Here is a 17,336-nt window from a genome sequence, read left to right on the forward strand (position 1 = left end):
GGGCAGGGGCAGATCCAGGGTGGAGTTGGGGGGCACAGGCAGGGCTGGGGGGTGGGGTGCAGTGTGTCAGGAGTGAGAGGCAGCAGCAGAGCTGGGAGGAGGCTGTGGCTGCCTCCCACATGTGGAGTAAAATTCTGGTTCCAAAGATAAAAAGGAGTATTTTTCATTTACTACAGTGGGGCCAGGATTTCACTTTATACATATCTACTACTATAAGAATAATTGCTTAAACTCCAGAATTTCATCTTTAAGATGGGCAAAGAGGAGAGATGATAAAGCACATTCCCAGAAAGAAAATCCAAATTTACTAACTGTCCTCTTTACCCATGAGATGATGAAATTTCTGAATTTGATCTGTTATCTTCCTAATACTGAAAAAGTCCTCAAAAAGAAACAAAATATCAACGTAATAATCCAACTAATCAACTTCCATTTTGTGAAATAAATGCATATTACTTTAATCTGATAAATGTTTGAAAACAAAACTTTCAAAACAACTGAATCTACTGATTATAAATTAGATATGTAAAAACGTATTCATAATTCATTGAATGTTAACGTTAAGTGTTTTTCTTTATCATATGAATATACAAAGAAAAAATTTCAAAATACCAATTCAAGTTCTCTTGCATTTGTATCTTCAATTTTTTTAAATGATGTCAGACCTGAATTTACCATCGCATTTGACAGCATCACACCTGTTGAAAATTGAAAATTTTTATCTGGTTAATTTTTACAGATAGCAGTTCCTAATTCCAAGTTACTATTTTCCATAGCTGCATTGTGGCAAGGAAATATAAAGCATAAATAAATTAACTGTCTTGTCTATTTCCATATGATTTCCTTTTGGTTGGTCATTCTACTTAGATATTAATTCAGCTGCTACAACAGAAATAAGAAAACATAAATTCAGTAAAATGAAATATGAAAAATTTGAGAATGACAATTTCTTCATTAATTTCTGAAATCAAAGAAAAGTAGATCAAGGACCAACTCCTACAGGCTTTACACAAGAAAACTGCCAAGAACTTAGAACTAACTAACTTGAATATGAATTAGTAAGCAACTATAAAAACAGAATGGCACTTAAATAAAATAATTTCTCAGCAAAATATGCGTATTTCCTATCCAGGGGACCCTTTTCAGCAGATACTAAACTTCACAGAGATTTCTGTGTTTACTGAGCAAGGAAAAGGGTGTTGTCATGGGTCCAAGAAAGAGAGATCACTCTTCCGTAGAAGAAATGGAGAATCTTCTGAGTCTGACCTGGGGAGAATTTCTCTTCCCAACAGAAAAACTTCTCTTGCAGGTTGATTTTTCCAACTCTGGAGACTGTATCAGCCATGACACTGCTTTGCTGCTGCATCAGCAAGACCCCTGCCCTCTTGGATGCGTTTCTTTCCCTATTTAGCTCTACTTGTCCCAGTGCCTAAAATTGTTTCACTAATGCCTTGCTCTATTGAAATGGAAGATGATTTTCTGTCAGTGAAGGAAGGAAACAGTAATTTTGCAGGAGAGACAGTTGAATGCATGAGTTTTCTGCCTTTTTCTTTAGCTTTCTCTCTCTGGTCAAGAGAAACTGAAGAAATAGGGAAGGAAAATAAATTTTGGATAGTTACTGCTTAACATCCTCCCTGTTAGAACAAAAGAAGAGAAATCCAACATCTGGCATGACAACAAAAGGCAGCATCACTACTGAACATCAGAGGTAATTTTGGTCAGTGACAGGACAAGACACAGCCTTAAAGGCTAGGGGCAGAAGTTACACATAAACCAGTTTAAATGATCAGAAACTGGTTTAAATCTGTAACAGAACAGAAGCTCAGTGCACACAAACCAGTTTAAAAATGGCTGAAACTGGTTTAAGATAAACCTGTTTGAATGTAGTATTAGACTTATCTGATTTGGATCAAACTGGTTTATGAAACTTCTGTCCCAGACCCCTTCCTGGTTCAAGTTAAATCACAATCCCCTCGCATGCCAGCATGGTCTGCAACCCTGGGCTGGGCTGTCTGCTACAGAGAGCAGGGCTGGCCCCACCCCTCTGGTCCCTAGCTAAAGCAGTAAGAGCTAGCTGACTGGGGATGCAGCTTAGTCTGAGGGGGGGGAGGAGGGGAATTACTCCCCCCACCCCCCAGGCAAACCCTGGTTGGGGTCTGGGGCCAGGGAGGGGGGCTAGACACCCCTTCCTCTGCTCAAACTTACTGCTGGCTGCAACTGTGGACTACAAATCCCAGAGGCACCTGGAAACAGGAAAAGGATGTGATGAGCAACCCCGCAGAGTCCTGCTGCTGTAATTCTGGACTACAGATCCCAGAGACCTCAAGGACAGCAGAAAAAGGAAGAGAACACAGCCAGAGAGCCATGCTCTAGTATCCCCTCACTTCTGGCCTGAGCCACCGCAAGCAAAGGTAAATGTCTGTTCACTTCTGTTTCAATTTAATCTGTGCATCTTAGACTAACCTGCAAAAACTGAACTGATTCACCCTTGGGCTTTTTGACTGTTTGTACACCTAGCCAAAATGAACAAGGCTAAATGTCAATCAAAATAAATAAATAAATAACCCCCTTAGGAGAGAAACTGGCCATCCAGCTTAATGTTTCTAAAATTCAAACTGCAACATACATAGATGGAAATAAAATTCAGAGGCTGCAAATCAGATTGAACTGCATCACTAAATTCATACCTATGTAACTTAAACTCACCTAACTTCACAAAGTTACAGAATGAGCTTTGCTTCTACAGCATGAGTACAAGAATCTGAAGGATGTACTGACACCAGCACCAGTTTAACAACTGCTTGACCCACTGAAACAGATCAAACCATCCTCACATACTTCAAAGGAGCCTGAAAGCTATACTGCTTTAGAGGCATAAATAGATGGTGTCCTGTAATATCTGCTGCAAGAATTATGAGAGCAGCAGAAAAAATGCAAGAGCAAATTAAAAGAGCAAACTATATTGGCCTTTTATGAGGCAATACAAGGTCTCATGATTTTTAGTAGGGCTGTAGCTGAAAAGCTGAAGCTGACCTTTACTTACTGAATGCAAGAATATACAAGAAAGGACTTAGAGATGTGACATGGAGAATGCATGGTTACTTCTGAATTACAAAAGAATAATATGACCTTGTAGTTCCTTCCAGGAAATCATCTAGTAACTTCAGATATGCTGTTAAGAGCATATGCTCTGCTTGATGTCACCCAGATAGATGACGCAAATAACCAGTAAAAGTATACATGAACACAAGAAAAGCACTGTGAGCCCTTATTAAAAATGCAGGACCAGAGGACTGAAACAGCTCAAAAGAAAATATCATAGAAAGCTTTACGAAGCTATAAGAAAATAATAGGCAAACAAGCACTTCTATGTATATCCCCTGAATAAAAATGAATTTTCAGAGACACTGGGAGTACAGTGAAATGTATGTAAATAAGCACTGCTTTAGTTAGAGGGAAATTTCTGGAAAGAATGTGGAATAGATATTCATTTGAATAAAGGCTCCTGTAAAATTACACTGCAAAGTTACTATCATTTACACTGCTAATGGACTGTAAAGGGCCCTTTTAGTAAACTGAACATCAAGACCTACACCCAAAGTTACTAAGAAAGACTGTCTTAAAAAAAAAGAGAGAGCACAAGTTGCATTATTGCACACAAATAAACAGTGGTATGAACACAGAGAGGTAGTTAGCTGCATTAGTCTGACATAGGCAGAAGACAGGGCAAAGTGGTGTCTTCCTGATCAAATTAATCTATCAGGGCATCTTTGTGTATGCTCCAGGAGTGGGAGGCACTTTAATCAGACCAGCTCTCAGGAGCCGCTCTAATTAAAGTGCTTGCAGCATCTTGTGTATTCAGTGTCCCGAGTTTCAAAATGGCAGTGGGGGAATTTAACTAAAGCTCTTTCAACAAGCTTTAGTTAAAGCACCCCTGACACCATTTTGAAGTGCAGGGACACTAAATACATGAGACGTTGAGGCTGCTGGAGCATGCTAATTAGTATGCTCCAGCAGACTCAAGTAACTGAGTCTGCTCCAAGGCACTGTAATTACAGTGCATAGGAGCAGGCATCCTGCAGATCTCTAGGCACCCTAAGGGACCACTCTGCCCCACCTTCTGCACTGATATGAATTAAATGATAAAGATGCATAGAAGCTGACAGAAGTGTATCAGAGCAAAAAAGCTAGCACACCATATAAATGCTCTTCCATATGTGAGAATCAAATTTAAATGCATTCCTTTTTTCTTGGGAGACCTGACCACCTCAGCACAATTTAGCAACTTTTTAGATTGACATGTCAAAATATCAGATCTGTGATCACTTCAAGTTTGTATTTGCATGTGATGGAAGTCCAAGGACTGCAATTCTAGGCAATGGGATCAAAATCAAACATAGAAAATGCATGGATTTGACTGAAGCTTATTGAATTCAATGTAAGATATCTAAGAAATTTTTAAAACATTTTAAATATTAAATTATAGCACAATGCTTATTAAATATTGTGCAGTTAGGGAATGCAAGGTACTTAACAGATGAGGTGTTAAGGGATACACTTCGACAAGCCACTATTCACTGTTGCACTTCTTATCTCTCATAAAGAACCAGAGATCAGCTACAAATACAGTCAGAAAGGCTAAATAAATGGCAGTACTTGTTCTGTATTTCCTCTGCAGGTTATTGCTTAAGTTTTTATCTACCTAATAGCTTAAAACCTGTCTCAGATACCCATCATAAATATGTTATCCAAGGAAGTGGCCCAAATGTATAGATTTCTAATGAAAAAAAAATTATACTGCTGAGCAAAACATTAAGCTAATAGGACAGGATTTTTTACGTCATTAATAAAGCAGTAGAAGTTGGATTTTTACTGAAGTCTCTTTTTGCATAAGTTACCAGTATTTTAAAGGTCTAATCTTATGTTTTTGCCAAGAGTAGAGCTAGGTAAAATTTTATTTTAAAACTACAGTATCTGAATCTTACATGGAGTAGTTTCTGGGAAATATTCACTGCGTATTGATGCCACATATTTTGATTCTTATTTCAAGACTGTTTTTTCTACATACCTCAAGCTACCAGGCAGCTACTGGTTAATAATCCGTAAGAATTTACTGATTCTGAATAGATTCAGCTAATTGTCAACTAATTGTCATTATACTGTTGCAAAGAAACCGTGATTTTAGCAAATGAAAAGCTGGAAGACTTACTTAGTTCTCAAAACAGACATTCTAAAATTTACAGTGAAGTTAGTATCACCTTTTACACACTAGGGACCTACCAATTTTTTCCAGCTGTTTGGAAACATGCAGTGAGTTTTCCCATAGTTTGCATCTGAAACACTTAGCTAAAATTAAGGAGTTTAATAGTGCAGAAAAGCTGTTTCTCTGTGATGCCAGAAAGTCAGACAACCCTATAAAGAAAAAAAATTAATAAAATATAATACAGTATACTATTAAATATACTAAAAAAGGAAATACATTTTACCATACATTTAGTAACTCTTATGCCAGTTCTGAAAATTCTGCCTATATCTTGCGTCAAAGTAAAGTCTTGAATAGGAATGCATCCTAGCTGAGCCTGAATAAGACTGAACAAGAAAAATGTATTTATTAGTATACATTTAATCTTAATAAATAAACAATAATACAATAACAGCCAATGATGCCAATGAAAAAATGAAGTCCAGTTCAAGATAAAAGCAATAATATTTTATACAGGGTCTGATCTTGCACATATGAAGTTAATAGTTTTACCAATGATTTAAATGCCTGCAGGATCAGAACATTTACTTTCAAGACAATGAGATGTAACACAATTACATTTTTACCAGTTTACTTTCATTTCTGTTGTTTTTATCTTCCCTTCCATTGGAAACCTGTACATGAAAATAGTTAAAATGAGTAACAAAGAATAGTAAAAAAAATACTTTCTTTTTTAACACTAATACACTTAGTTTTGGGACCTGATAGTTATCCTGTTCTTGTCCTTATTCAAAGCATTCAGTATTTTCTTTTCACTTGTTCTTAACTTGATATCTGAAAATTCAGTGCAGCTTGATATCTTTGTGACCTGAAACAATTGTAATTGTTTTTATTAGTTCATTATCACTTTCTCCTTTCCCCCCATTATTTTTCCGATTTCTTTTAACACTATTAGATTATTTCCATTTGCCCTTGTACTATTATAATTAAAAGATCATCAAACAGTTCTTGTTGATTGTAGTCATCTTTTTTTTGTTTTTTTATACTCAGGCATTAAGTGACATGCAAAGTGAAAATATTGCTTTAACTGTTGAAAGATAATTATTCCATTTGGGTTTATCTAAGATTTATCAAACTGTTGACACTTTATGAAATGTAATCTACATAGTAACAATTTTTGTTGTGTGCCTCACATATTTCCATTACTTTCTTTCCTCATTTTAGTAGTGAAGATAGCTGTGTGAAAACAGGAACTTTACTTCACAAATAATTTGTACATGCTTATTCTTCACTTGAAATCAGAAACTCCTTTGTGACCTTATAAACTTTAGAACAAACAATGGCAATATAATAAAGAGAGGTTAATAACAGAGATCAGAAACAAATAAAGTAGATGTAGACGTTTTCTTAAAAATAAATCTTATTTCCATGCAATTTTTCAAACTAGTAAAAATAATAGAAGACAGGGCAATGTAATGTTATAGGAATCAAAATTAATTCAGCAACTTGCATCCAGAGATTAGATGAAATAATGCAACGCTGATGGAAGAAAACAATAAGAATTGAAAGATCTCAGAGGATAACACATACAAAAACTCTAATATTGGGATTCATTTTGATACACTTTATGAAACTTACACATCAGAAAAAAACTGAACTTGCTGGAGTAACTAGAAAACCAAATGAAGCGTATATTCAATTCTGTTTTAAACTGGACACACACAAACTTTCACAGAAACATTAAATTACCAGTTCGGATAAAGTCTCTGTTCCTTTAATTGTAGAAAACTGTTTCACTGTATCAAATGCAATATAGTACCAAGCCATTAGTTTTCCATTTTCTGTAGAAGAAAGATATTAGATTTTTTAGCTCATTTGTTTTTTTAATGAGATACAGTGTTCCTGCCTCTTTTATGCAACAGAACTGCATTTTTTAAATGTTCTTATGGTAGGGTGTTACTGACAGATATACTTTCTCTTGATCTGCAACCAAATTTCCAGTGACATCAATGCAGAGGATTTACACAGGTTTTCACATGAGGAAAATAAAACTTCTGTCATTTGATCAATAAACTTCAGCTCATCTGAATCTGGGCCAGATCCTGCCCTCAGCTATATGTCCTACTTTCAACGGAGATACACACAGGTGTTCCCGAGTACAAATATATGATTTTCTTCTCATTATCTAACTGATGCATCTATAAGAATTTCTTATGATAACCGCAACATGTAATATATATTTTTAAAACCTTACAAGGTAAAAAAAAAAAGATTTTTCAGTACTGACTCAATAGCCCTTAGTCAAAATTACTTTAAAAAATAAAGGTTACCTGTTGGTCTGAAATTCAGTTTTTCATCCATCTTGATCAAGTCATGAGAAGCTAGATCATTCACATTTTTCAAACTCAATTCTGTCCACAGTTTAAAAAATACATATTTAATACATAAAAAAAATCACTATATTTTTCCATGTACCAAGCAAAAGTTTATGCTTTAACTTGCAACTATGTATAACCAAAGCAAAACTTCTAAACTCAGCTGATCTCCTAAAGCAGTGGTGATCAACCTCTGGCCCATTAGCCAGATGCAGCCTGCAAGGCCATGCCATCTGTCCTGTGGGTCTCCCCACAAATCCAGAAATGTGGTGGTTTCGAAGCAGTGGCTGCATTAATTGCTGCTCCCCTGCTGCCAAATTTCTGGATGAATGGAGGGCCCTGGGGGCTGGATGACATGACCATAGAACACACCGGTGAGAGATGGGGCTGGTGCATAGGGGCTGGGCTAAGCTGGCACGTGAAGACTTGGATCAGGCCTGTGTACCAGCCCATCACCACTCATCCAACCCACAGGGCCAGAAATTTAAGTGCCTCTATCCTAAATGGATACCCTCAATGGTGAACTCAATGAAAACACTTCTTGTCATATCACTAAGGAAGGCTCAAGCCTTAGCATAAATATTCTAATATTATCAAAGCCTTAGTCTGTATGTCTGTCGGTCCATAACACTTTACTTGTACTCTGGTTGTCTGAAACAACCAATTCAGAGTGCTCCAAGAGTATTCCAGACAGGAGGCAGCAACGGAGCGGTCAGAGTAGGCAGTGGTGGCATGGGGTGCTGGCCAAGGGGATGGCAGGGCAAGGTTCCCCTCAGAGATGGCAGCAGTGTGGAGTGGTGGGTGGCAGCACTCCATACTCGCCCCCTCCCCCCTTTCCCATCATTCCTGACAGGCAGTTGGCTAGTTCAGCATAAAAATCTTAACTTTAAAAATACTAACAAATATGAAAGAAACTATAGCAAGAAAATTAGAGTATCAATTTAAGCATTCAATTACAGGCCTGAAAAATACATACTACACAAGATTCAAATATTTGTGTGTGTTGGTAAGTGTGTAAAAGGAAATTTGCACACTATACTAAATGCATAAGAATATATTTCATTAGTTACAAATTCCAATGAACTGATTTAGACACTAGCACTGGATATCTGAATGAGAATGATGATCAAAGTGTTTTATTGTGATTTTCTCTTTCAAAACCAAGAAAATTAAATGCAAGAATGACATTAACACAATGTTGAGATTTTAAATGCAGATGTGTCAAGATACTCAAAAGTATAGTTTCTACAGCAACCAAAAAAATTATCCATATTGCATGCAAAATATATGAAGATAGTACTAGTAGTATACATTACTACAAAATACTTCATGTATGCAAGGAAGGCAAGTTATAGTGTATATAAGAACAATGAAATTGAACTACCAGATTAAAAATCTTAGCAAGGACCTATTTTGTATTAATAAAAATCTTGAATTGAAATAGTATAAAATAAAACATTGTATGTTTTGTTTTTATACTGTAAAAATAAGCGACACTGACACTTAACCTATTTTATTTCATCTATTTTTATGGGATTGCCATAAACTGAGAGGTAATATTTAAAGGCTCTAAAAAATAATTATCTTGTGTTAAAGTCCTAACAAATTAACTTCTTTAAAATGCTTATGGTAATTTTTAGCATGTTCTATAAAAAATCCTGAATATAAGTGATCTTTTTGTATGCATAAAGTCAAATGTTTATTTCCACTTGGATAAGAACTCAACATATAAAGTATCTTAATAATTTGATGGCATCCTTGTTTTTGATACTGCATTATATATGTGTAAATATAAAACTTAAGTTTGGCATAAATGTACCATAGCAAATAATTCTCAGAAGACCTGATATATTAAATACGTTTGAGACATGCATATGTTTATCATATCCAGTCATACAAATTTTGCAAAGGGTATAAGATTTATTTTGACATGCCTAAACAACATGAATAATTCAAGAAATAAGTGCAAATATCAGGCAATGGAGCAGAGTATATATTAAAGAATATATATTTGCTCCACAGGAAAATATCATGGCCTAACAGAAAGGAATACTCAAGTCAAACTGCTTGAACAGCCAAATCACACCCACAAACATAAGCAACTTGGGGAGTAGCATATTCAGCCAACTGCTTTGAATTAGTGAACCCACATCACTTTAACATGATCTGCTACAGTCACTGTTTGTCCAAAATTCCTCTCTCAGCTTCCTCAGGAAGTTGTTAAGGACTGATGCAAAGGTCTGTCTTATGGAGAAGTAGCATAGACAGTCTGTCTGTGTACAACTTTTTATTAAGATTAATGTACATAAAAAGCTGACACACAAGCACGTGCTTGAACAGAAGGGTATGTATTTGTGTTTTTCTGTATTACAAGGATATCTTTATAGTACTTATAATTAAAGAATTCTAAGTAAGTGAAAATAATAGGGCTATTTAAATAACAGGTCACAAAGTACTTGATTTAACCAACCAATTCATAATAAATAATATCTCGTTCTGTGAGTAATGCCACTGAAATTAGTGGAAGAATCTGGTAGGAAATACAATTTTACATTGAAAAAGGTGAAACGTTACTGACCTTGTAACTTTGCTTCAATTCCAACTCTGTCTAATCCAGGTGAAAAACCTCAAGAAAAAACAAATGGAATTTTAAATTTTCATATTCTTACATTTAATTCTCAGTAACACTGGCATGTGGGAATGGGGTATAACTGGAATCTGCAGAAGTGTTCCTGTGTTTTGGGCAAAAGACATGCACAACAAAGCTGTAGTGTTTTTACTGCCATCAAGGTTTCTTGAGCTTATATAGGAAAAGGAAAACTTTCCTTTTTCGTGACTAGCACCATAATACCAAAGATACATGACACATTTTTTAATACAATACATTAAATTAAGCAGCCTAGAACAGACTGCACAAACGCTTTGTATAAGGAAACTTTCCATAGCAAAATATTGTGGACCACTTGCAGACATCTTTCTACAGAGAAAATAGTCACTCTTCCAATAGAAACTAGATGCATACAAACACTCGTTCCATTTCTTCCACAGGAAACATGCTTTCTCCAGGAGAAAGATGTAGGTCAGGGATGCTTAAACTCTAGTCCATGAGTCAGATCCAGCCCCCAGCACTGGGTTATCTGGCCTGCAGGGCTCCCTGCAGGCTTGATCCAGGTGTGCAGGGGGAGTGGGATCTGATCCAGCTGTGCAGGGTCTGATCTAACCCACAGACCAGCCCTGTCCCATTCATTTGGCCTGTGGGGCCAAAATGTTGAGAGCACCACTGTACTAGGTTGAACCCTGGAAGATCTCCCTTGCAAGAGGGTTTCTCTTGAAAGAATGAATGCCTGTACACTGCTCCACTCTCCTCCCAGTCTGGTCTGCTGTTCCCCCCTCTTCCCCAAACTGAAGATTGCCAGTTGGGCATCACAGGCACCTATGGTAAGCTGGAGGCATAGGGACCCCAGGTTGGGGAAAGCCTGTGCCCTAGTAATAGCTACTTGGCTTCCCATTGCTGCCCATGCCAGCCAGGTAGGTGTTGGAGGCTCAAATTGGGCTGCACATTACAGTGATTTAAAAGCCAAGGGTCTGCCTGTTGACACCCTGCCCTCTTCCAAGGTAGGGGAGAAGACAGGCTGCTAGTTAATGGGCTTTCCTAATGGTGGTGGTGGCCCAGGGAGCAGCCCCCAGGCAGGGGGCTTGAATGTATGTATGCTTCAGCTCCTGGGCTATTTTTCTAGCCATAAGAAATTTCAGAGAAACTATTTTCACAAGAATGAACACCTGTCTGTGGCCACAGTAATCAAAAGAATGCATAACCAAAAAGATACACAGTGTAACACATACCCTGAATCAAAGCAAAATCTTTTCAACTTAAATAATAAGTATAGTTTGCTATGCATTTGCATGAATAATGTAAACACTGCCCTAGATTATGCAACAACATTACTCTCCTAGACATGTTACCCTGTTCTTTTTCTGTTCATCTGAAAAACATGTAAAATCTGCTCAATTTAGAAAAAGAAATTACAAATTCAGTACCTGTTAAAACAGGAATCGCAACTTCTTTTTTTACAATAGAGCATTTAAACAGGGTGAGGAAAATCAGTTCATTTAACAAACCACTAAATTATAAAGCACTGTAAGATACATTCATTTATTCGAGTGTTTTTACTAACACAGACATTCCATTAGATAAAATTTAGGGCTTTGCTGTTTCAAAGTACATAAAGCAAGAACATGGAACTGCTTGTTTCAGTTTCATTTTCTCCATCCCTTTATGTTATTTTAGCAATAAAACACACAATACTAGTACAAGGTATTTATAATCCCTGATTTGGTCAGAAGTAAGAATCAGCCAATACACAGGGCAGCAGTGACTTCCAGTTGCCCTCCCTTGACCTTCCTTGCCCCCGAACTCATGCTAGCTGCCCCAGTCACTCTGCCCTAGCTGCCGCTGCTTCTCTCCTTAATACTAAGTGACTTGCTACTCAACACACTAAATCTGAAGGCTGCAGTCTAGAGTTATATTACCACTCTTCAAAAAGTAACCAAAGCTCTCATTAACTTCATGAAATTGTTACTCTTCTCCTCATGACACAATGGAAATACTTTAATACTGTTGCTGGACTATTGTTTCTTTGTAAAACAGCCCAGGAAACAACAGTATTCAACTACAAACAAAAATAAGCACTGCTTCCTACCAGAAGTGTTTACCTAGCAGGTCTCCAACAGCATACAACCTTTTTCTACTCCCCACTCCCAACAAATTAAGAGCAACACTTAAATGGTGTTTCCATTTCCTACCAAAACAGGAAGGAAAAAAATGAAACATTTGGTGAGATTTGTTTATTTGGATTATAATAGTACAAAAGTCTTTTGTCCTTTACAATACAAGCCTTACCTAATAATTGCCTTGGGTTTGTGATCATTACAATATTTTATATTTTAGTTGAATTGTAAAACTGAAAACTTGAAACTTTTACAATGAAGAAAATCATAATAAAAAAAAAGTCAGGCATCACACTAAAAGCTATTGAATGCTCTTATATCTATAATTTCTTTTCTAGGTCCTTCATGCACCTATTAATCCCTGACTTCCCACTTGGTTCAACAACCCAGAATGTATATGCTGGTGGTGTGAAAAGGTTCTATGATCAGTGCCATAACAGAAAACTTGCCTTTGGGAGGAAAAGAAAGATCTGTTTTTATTCTATATGAAGCAGTTTTATGAATGTTAATATTCTTATTTTATCTTCTATAAAATAAGGATATTAAAAGCCTTTAGAAAAAGTATTCAATATTAAATAAAAGTTGATTTACCTTTACCTCAAAGGTAGATACCCAGCACTGAAAAGTGATAGTAATATATTATTGACTTAGTGTGGGCTGTGCTTTCTCAACAGTGGAAAGTGGGTAATCCTAAAACTGAAATTTTGCATGTCAGTTAATGAAAAAGTACTTTATGTTGAACAGCCTGATAATTAGGTTAATAGGGTCAGAATTATTTTTTCCTAAAAATATTCCAAATTATATTTAATAGCTTGTTTTTAATCTCGACTGAAATAACATTGTATAACAGAAAATTAATATTAATTTAATATAATTTCTTACAAGCAGAAAATTATTACTCCTAAAAATGAATGCAGTTTACTATAACCTACTTTATCTTGGACATAACATAATAACATAGCATAATCTAATCCACTATCTTAGACTAATCAATTTAAAAGTAACAAACCGTAATGAACTGCATTTTTCAAAGCTCTGATGTATAGGAAAGTTGATCTTATCCATTCCAAAGCTATATTCACATTTGTTATGGTATGTAGCACTATTTCCGCATTTAAATGCTCAACAAGATGTTTATGTAAACTAGTAAGAAATAAAATAAGCAAATTATAAATAGAATTTAAATATGTAGTAATGGTATAAAAACCACCAACATTTATTTTTCAACAATTATACAATGTATGTTATAGGAAATATTCCACTTATTGCTGCTCTTTTTAAAGGACTTAATATGAAAACTCCCACAGTATTTAAACATAATGTCTCAACAATTCAGCAGGAGAGAGAGAGATGTGGTTTTGACTGTTGTGGCTCAATATAACAGTATACAAAACTGCCTATATTTAAAGGTTACATCACATTCTTGATATTTTGAATGCTATTCAAGAGAAAGCATTAATTAGATTTTATTTAGATTTTCAATTTTAGCTTTTAATTTCTGCCATGGTTCTGAATTTTCTAATTTTCCCATATATCTCTTTCTCTGTAGATGTTCATATCAAGTGGGTTCTATAAACTAGTATCTTCTGCACTCTCTTGTGTAAAACTTCAATGCATAGCCTGGTTCTATTTTTTTGTTTTGTTTTGTTTTTGTCTTTTTGGACATATTCTGTCATTGTTTCTGGTCTTTCAACACATATTTGCAACTAACTTGACCACTTAAGGAAGAACTAAGTCACTTTAAGCATAATGCATGAGGAGCATCCCAATGGATAGAAAATATATTTAGACTGAACTCATTCAGTCTTAAACTGCTGGTTACCAAAAGACACAACTTGCACTTTCCCGAGTATCTATATATCTACAAGGATACATTTCAGAACAAACTGCTACACACAGAAGCAGAATGGTGGGTTAGGTAGATAAGAACATAATTATTACAAACAAAACTGACCAGCTGATTTTAGCAGAAACTATATACCAGAAGAATTTCTGAGCGCTCATCTCTAATATTAAGCAGTTGACATTAGCAAGTCCTTATGAAGCACGTCACACATCTGTTTTAAGGGGCAGCAACAGGGGCAGATCCAAAGGGGTACAGTGACACAGCTGCATCCCCCCTTTTTGACCACTTGGTAGAAGTAGCCAGGGATTTTTGTCCTCAGAGAAGGTAAGAATTCCCATCCCCTTCCCCTCCCATGCTCAGAAGCATGTCCCCTCTCCTTCCCTCTTCCCCATCTGTTGCCGCCACTGTGCCTACTTTCCTGGGGGTGAGAGGAGCTCTACAGCTGCTCCTGCTGGGCTGTGCAGAGACTGGGTTCAGCCCAAGACAGGAGCAGTGGGCAGCCAGGTTCTCCTGGCTGTTCCCCATCAGCCTGGGAGTAGGCTGGGGGAAGCGGGGAACCCTTCTGCCCACTGCCACTGTCCCATGGGCTAGCCCAGTCCCTGCACAGCCAAGCTGGAGCTCCCCTCACTTCCAGGACAGTAGGTACATCAGAGAAGGCAGGAGATGGGGAGGGAACATGCCTGTGAGCAGGGAGGGAAAAGGGGAAGGGGGGAAGTTCTTGCATGCTTTGGGGATTTAAAGAAGTGCCTGCTTTTGCTCCCATGGCACAATCTGCCTGCCTCCATGCAGAGAGAAAGGGAAGAAGCAGGGAACGGGGGGGGATATAGCCACCCCTACAGGACTAGTCACTGCTCCCACATCTGTAGAATCCTGGATCCACTTCTGAGCAGCAGCACTGACGTTAAACTTATAAGAGTGCTATAAAGCCCAGCTTTTTTTCTTGGAGTGCTAAATAGGCAATGGACAGATAAGTGGGTGCTTGATAAATATTTTGGAGTTGTTCTTATATGGTGTTTTTATTTATTAGATAGATCACAAATTCAGTAGTTATTTATAAGAATGTATATGAATAGTTATATGAATGAATTATTTATATGGATTATGTGAATTAGAATACATAAATAAATAGGCAGGGATAGCGTCTTATTGAATATCACATATCACTACCCTATCCACTCAAACTTTATTAGCGAGAGTGCCACTTGTGGTATCTAAACGCTTTATCGACCTCAGCTTCCATGATCTGCTAAAGCTTCAGAACCCAGACCATGTCTTCCCTTTCCCAGCACTTATCTCATTCCCAGCTTCAGCCTCATCTAAGCTGCCTTCTTCTTCTAGGCTGTCATCATCAGAACTGCTATTCTGACTCTACCTCGATCACATCATCAAGAGTCAGGACAAAGCACAATTTGATAACTGATAACTCTGCAACTCCAGCACCCAGTGAGTCTCTATCTTCACCTTACTGCTAAGGTGAAGAGATCTATTTGTAAAATGTTTCTCTTTTTTCTTGTTGCAACAGTTTCTTTTCAATTAAAAGTGTAATTATTTTAAAAATATAATTAACACAAAAATGGGATTGTATTGCTGTAAAAAGTGCTAGATAAATAGTTGGTTTTCTTATTTATTAGCGTTCTCTGAGGTGCTGAATATATAAAATTGAAATTTCCATCTTTGTGTAGCTCTGTATGATTTCCCCACGGGCCTATCTTTTATGTTGACTGAAATGAATTTCTTCTGAACAAACCAAAAAGAACAAGCAAATATATGCTGCTGGGTCTATGTAACATTTCTATTTTTCACATAGCATCCTTCTGGCAAATTATTTGGTTACCTGCTCTCTATTGTATCTGCACCATTTAACATCTGTACATACTTCTCTCTTGTACTTAAGCGAGTCATAATAACAGCTGTAGCGGTTGTGTCAAACTGAAAAAAAAACATACATTCTCTAAGATTTAGCTGGGAATCCTATATATGGACTGTTCCATACACACATACATGCATGCACACCCCCTCACATCTTGAGACAATTAAAATGAATTTAAAAAATGTGCATTTAATCTATTGAGAAATGCAAATGTTTTAATAACTGAAAGGCAAGCCCTGACAAACTCATTTGCACTTTGATTTATTAAAAAGTTATTAGCAGTTGGCTCATGATCCTAAATTATTAATTATAATGTATACATACATTAGAGAATAATAGGGTCAATACAATACAGTATGGTCAATATAACTTAAGCACATGATCAAAGTTTACTTTACCAAATCAAAACTTTTAGTAAAGTAAGCTTGTGTAGTTTTTTTCTAATGGACAAAATGAATAGCATATGAATTCCTATACTGGTTCAAACCCAAGCCCCATCTAGTCATTTTTTCTGTCTCCAATAGTGGCCAGAACTAGGTGCTTCAGAGGAAGTTCCTGAACCCTTTGCAGAAGACAGATGTGGAGTAATCTGGGGTATTGTTTCTATAACATTCAATATTCTATAAACTCCTTTTGTGTCCTCTCTCCTATTTGACAGGGGCAAACCTAATATTTTCAATCTCTCTTTACTTGACTGTTCCATGTCCTGGATTTTTTATGACCCATCTCTCAACCTTTTCTAGCTCTTCAGCATTCTTCTTAAGATGGGAATGCCATTATTGCATGAAGTTATTGCACACAAGACTGCACCACCAATTTCTATGAAGACATTATAATATCCTCCACTATCCTATTTCTTATGCAAGTTAGCACTTTTATTATTTTTTTACCACAAACACTGGGGAGAGATCTTCACTGAGCAATCTACTGAGAGCCAGACTCCTTTCCTGAATATTTCTTTAAACTAAAAAATAATTCAGGTACAAATTACAAAACTTTAAGAAGCAAATGCTACTCTAAAATTGTGGGTACATTTACCTCTTCCTCTATATGGTTTTACAAATTCATCTTTAGAGAACATGTATACAAAACACAGTTAACTTACTTGTGGTCTTCCTGCTCTCCCAATCATTTGCAGAATATCAGTTTCACTATATTCTTGAAACATTCCTCCAACATAATGCATTGTGGACTTTATAACAACCAGATGTGCAGGTAAATTTACTCCCATAGCTAAGGTACTAGTAGTAACTGTATCAGATTAAAGATTAATCTCATGATGAACAGTATCAACATTTCTGTATATTAGCAAAA

At 36.5% G+C, this 17,336-nt stretch overlaps 1 protein-coding gene across 3 annotated transcripts in view; it reads right to left on the reverse strand.

The window, feature by feature from the left end:
- HFM1 (HFM1, ATP dependent DNA helicase homolog) overlaps positions 1-17,336 on the reverse strand; it is an 89,277-nt gene that overhangs the window by 49,457 nt on the left and 22,484 nt on the right. Inside the window, exons 14-24 of one of the 3 annotated variants that reach the window (XM_019501590.1) lie at positions 17,128-17,273; positions 15,987-16,081; positions 13,316-13,449; positions 10,157-10,204; positions 7,534-7,614; positions 6,953-7,044; positions 5,965-6,071; positions 5,830-5,877; positions 5,492-5,589; positions 5,281-5,412; positions 613-698 (exon numbers count right to left, since the gene is read on the reverse strand). In XM_019501590.1, the coding sequence (XP_019357135.1) occupies positions 613-698; positions 5,281-5,412; positions 5,492-5,589; positions 5,830-5,877; positions 5,965-6,071; positions 6,953-7,044; positions 7,534-7,614; positions 10,157-10,204; positions 13,316-13,449; positions 15,987-16,081; positions 17,128-17,273 (1,067 nt within the window). The remainder of the gene's footprint in view (positions 1-612; positions 699-5,280; positions 5,413-5,491; positions 5,590-5,829; positions 5,878-5,964; positions 6,072-6,952; positions 7,045-7,533; positions 7,615-10,156; positions 10,205-13,315; positions 13,450-15,986; positions 16,082-17,127; positions 17,274-17,336) is intronic. The other 2 variants (XM_019501592.1, XM_019501591.1) reach the window with 2 other exon arrangements.

This window comes from Gavialis gangeticus, unplaced genomic scaffold (genome assembly GCF_001723915.1).
Source record: "Gavialis gangeticus isolate Ggan-Ray unplaced genomic scaffold, GavGan_comp1, whole genome shotgun sequence".
Lineage (NCBI taxonomy): Eukaryota > Metazoa > Chordata > Crocodylia > Gavialidae > Gavialis > Gavialis gangeticus.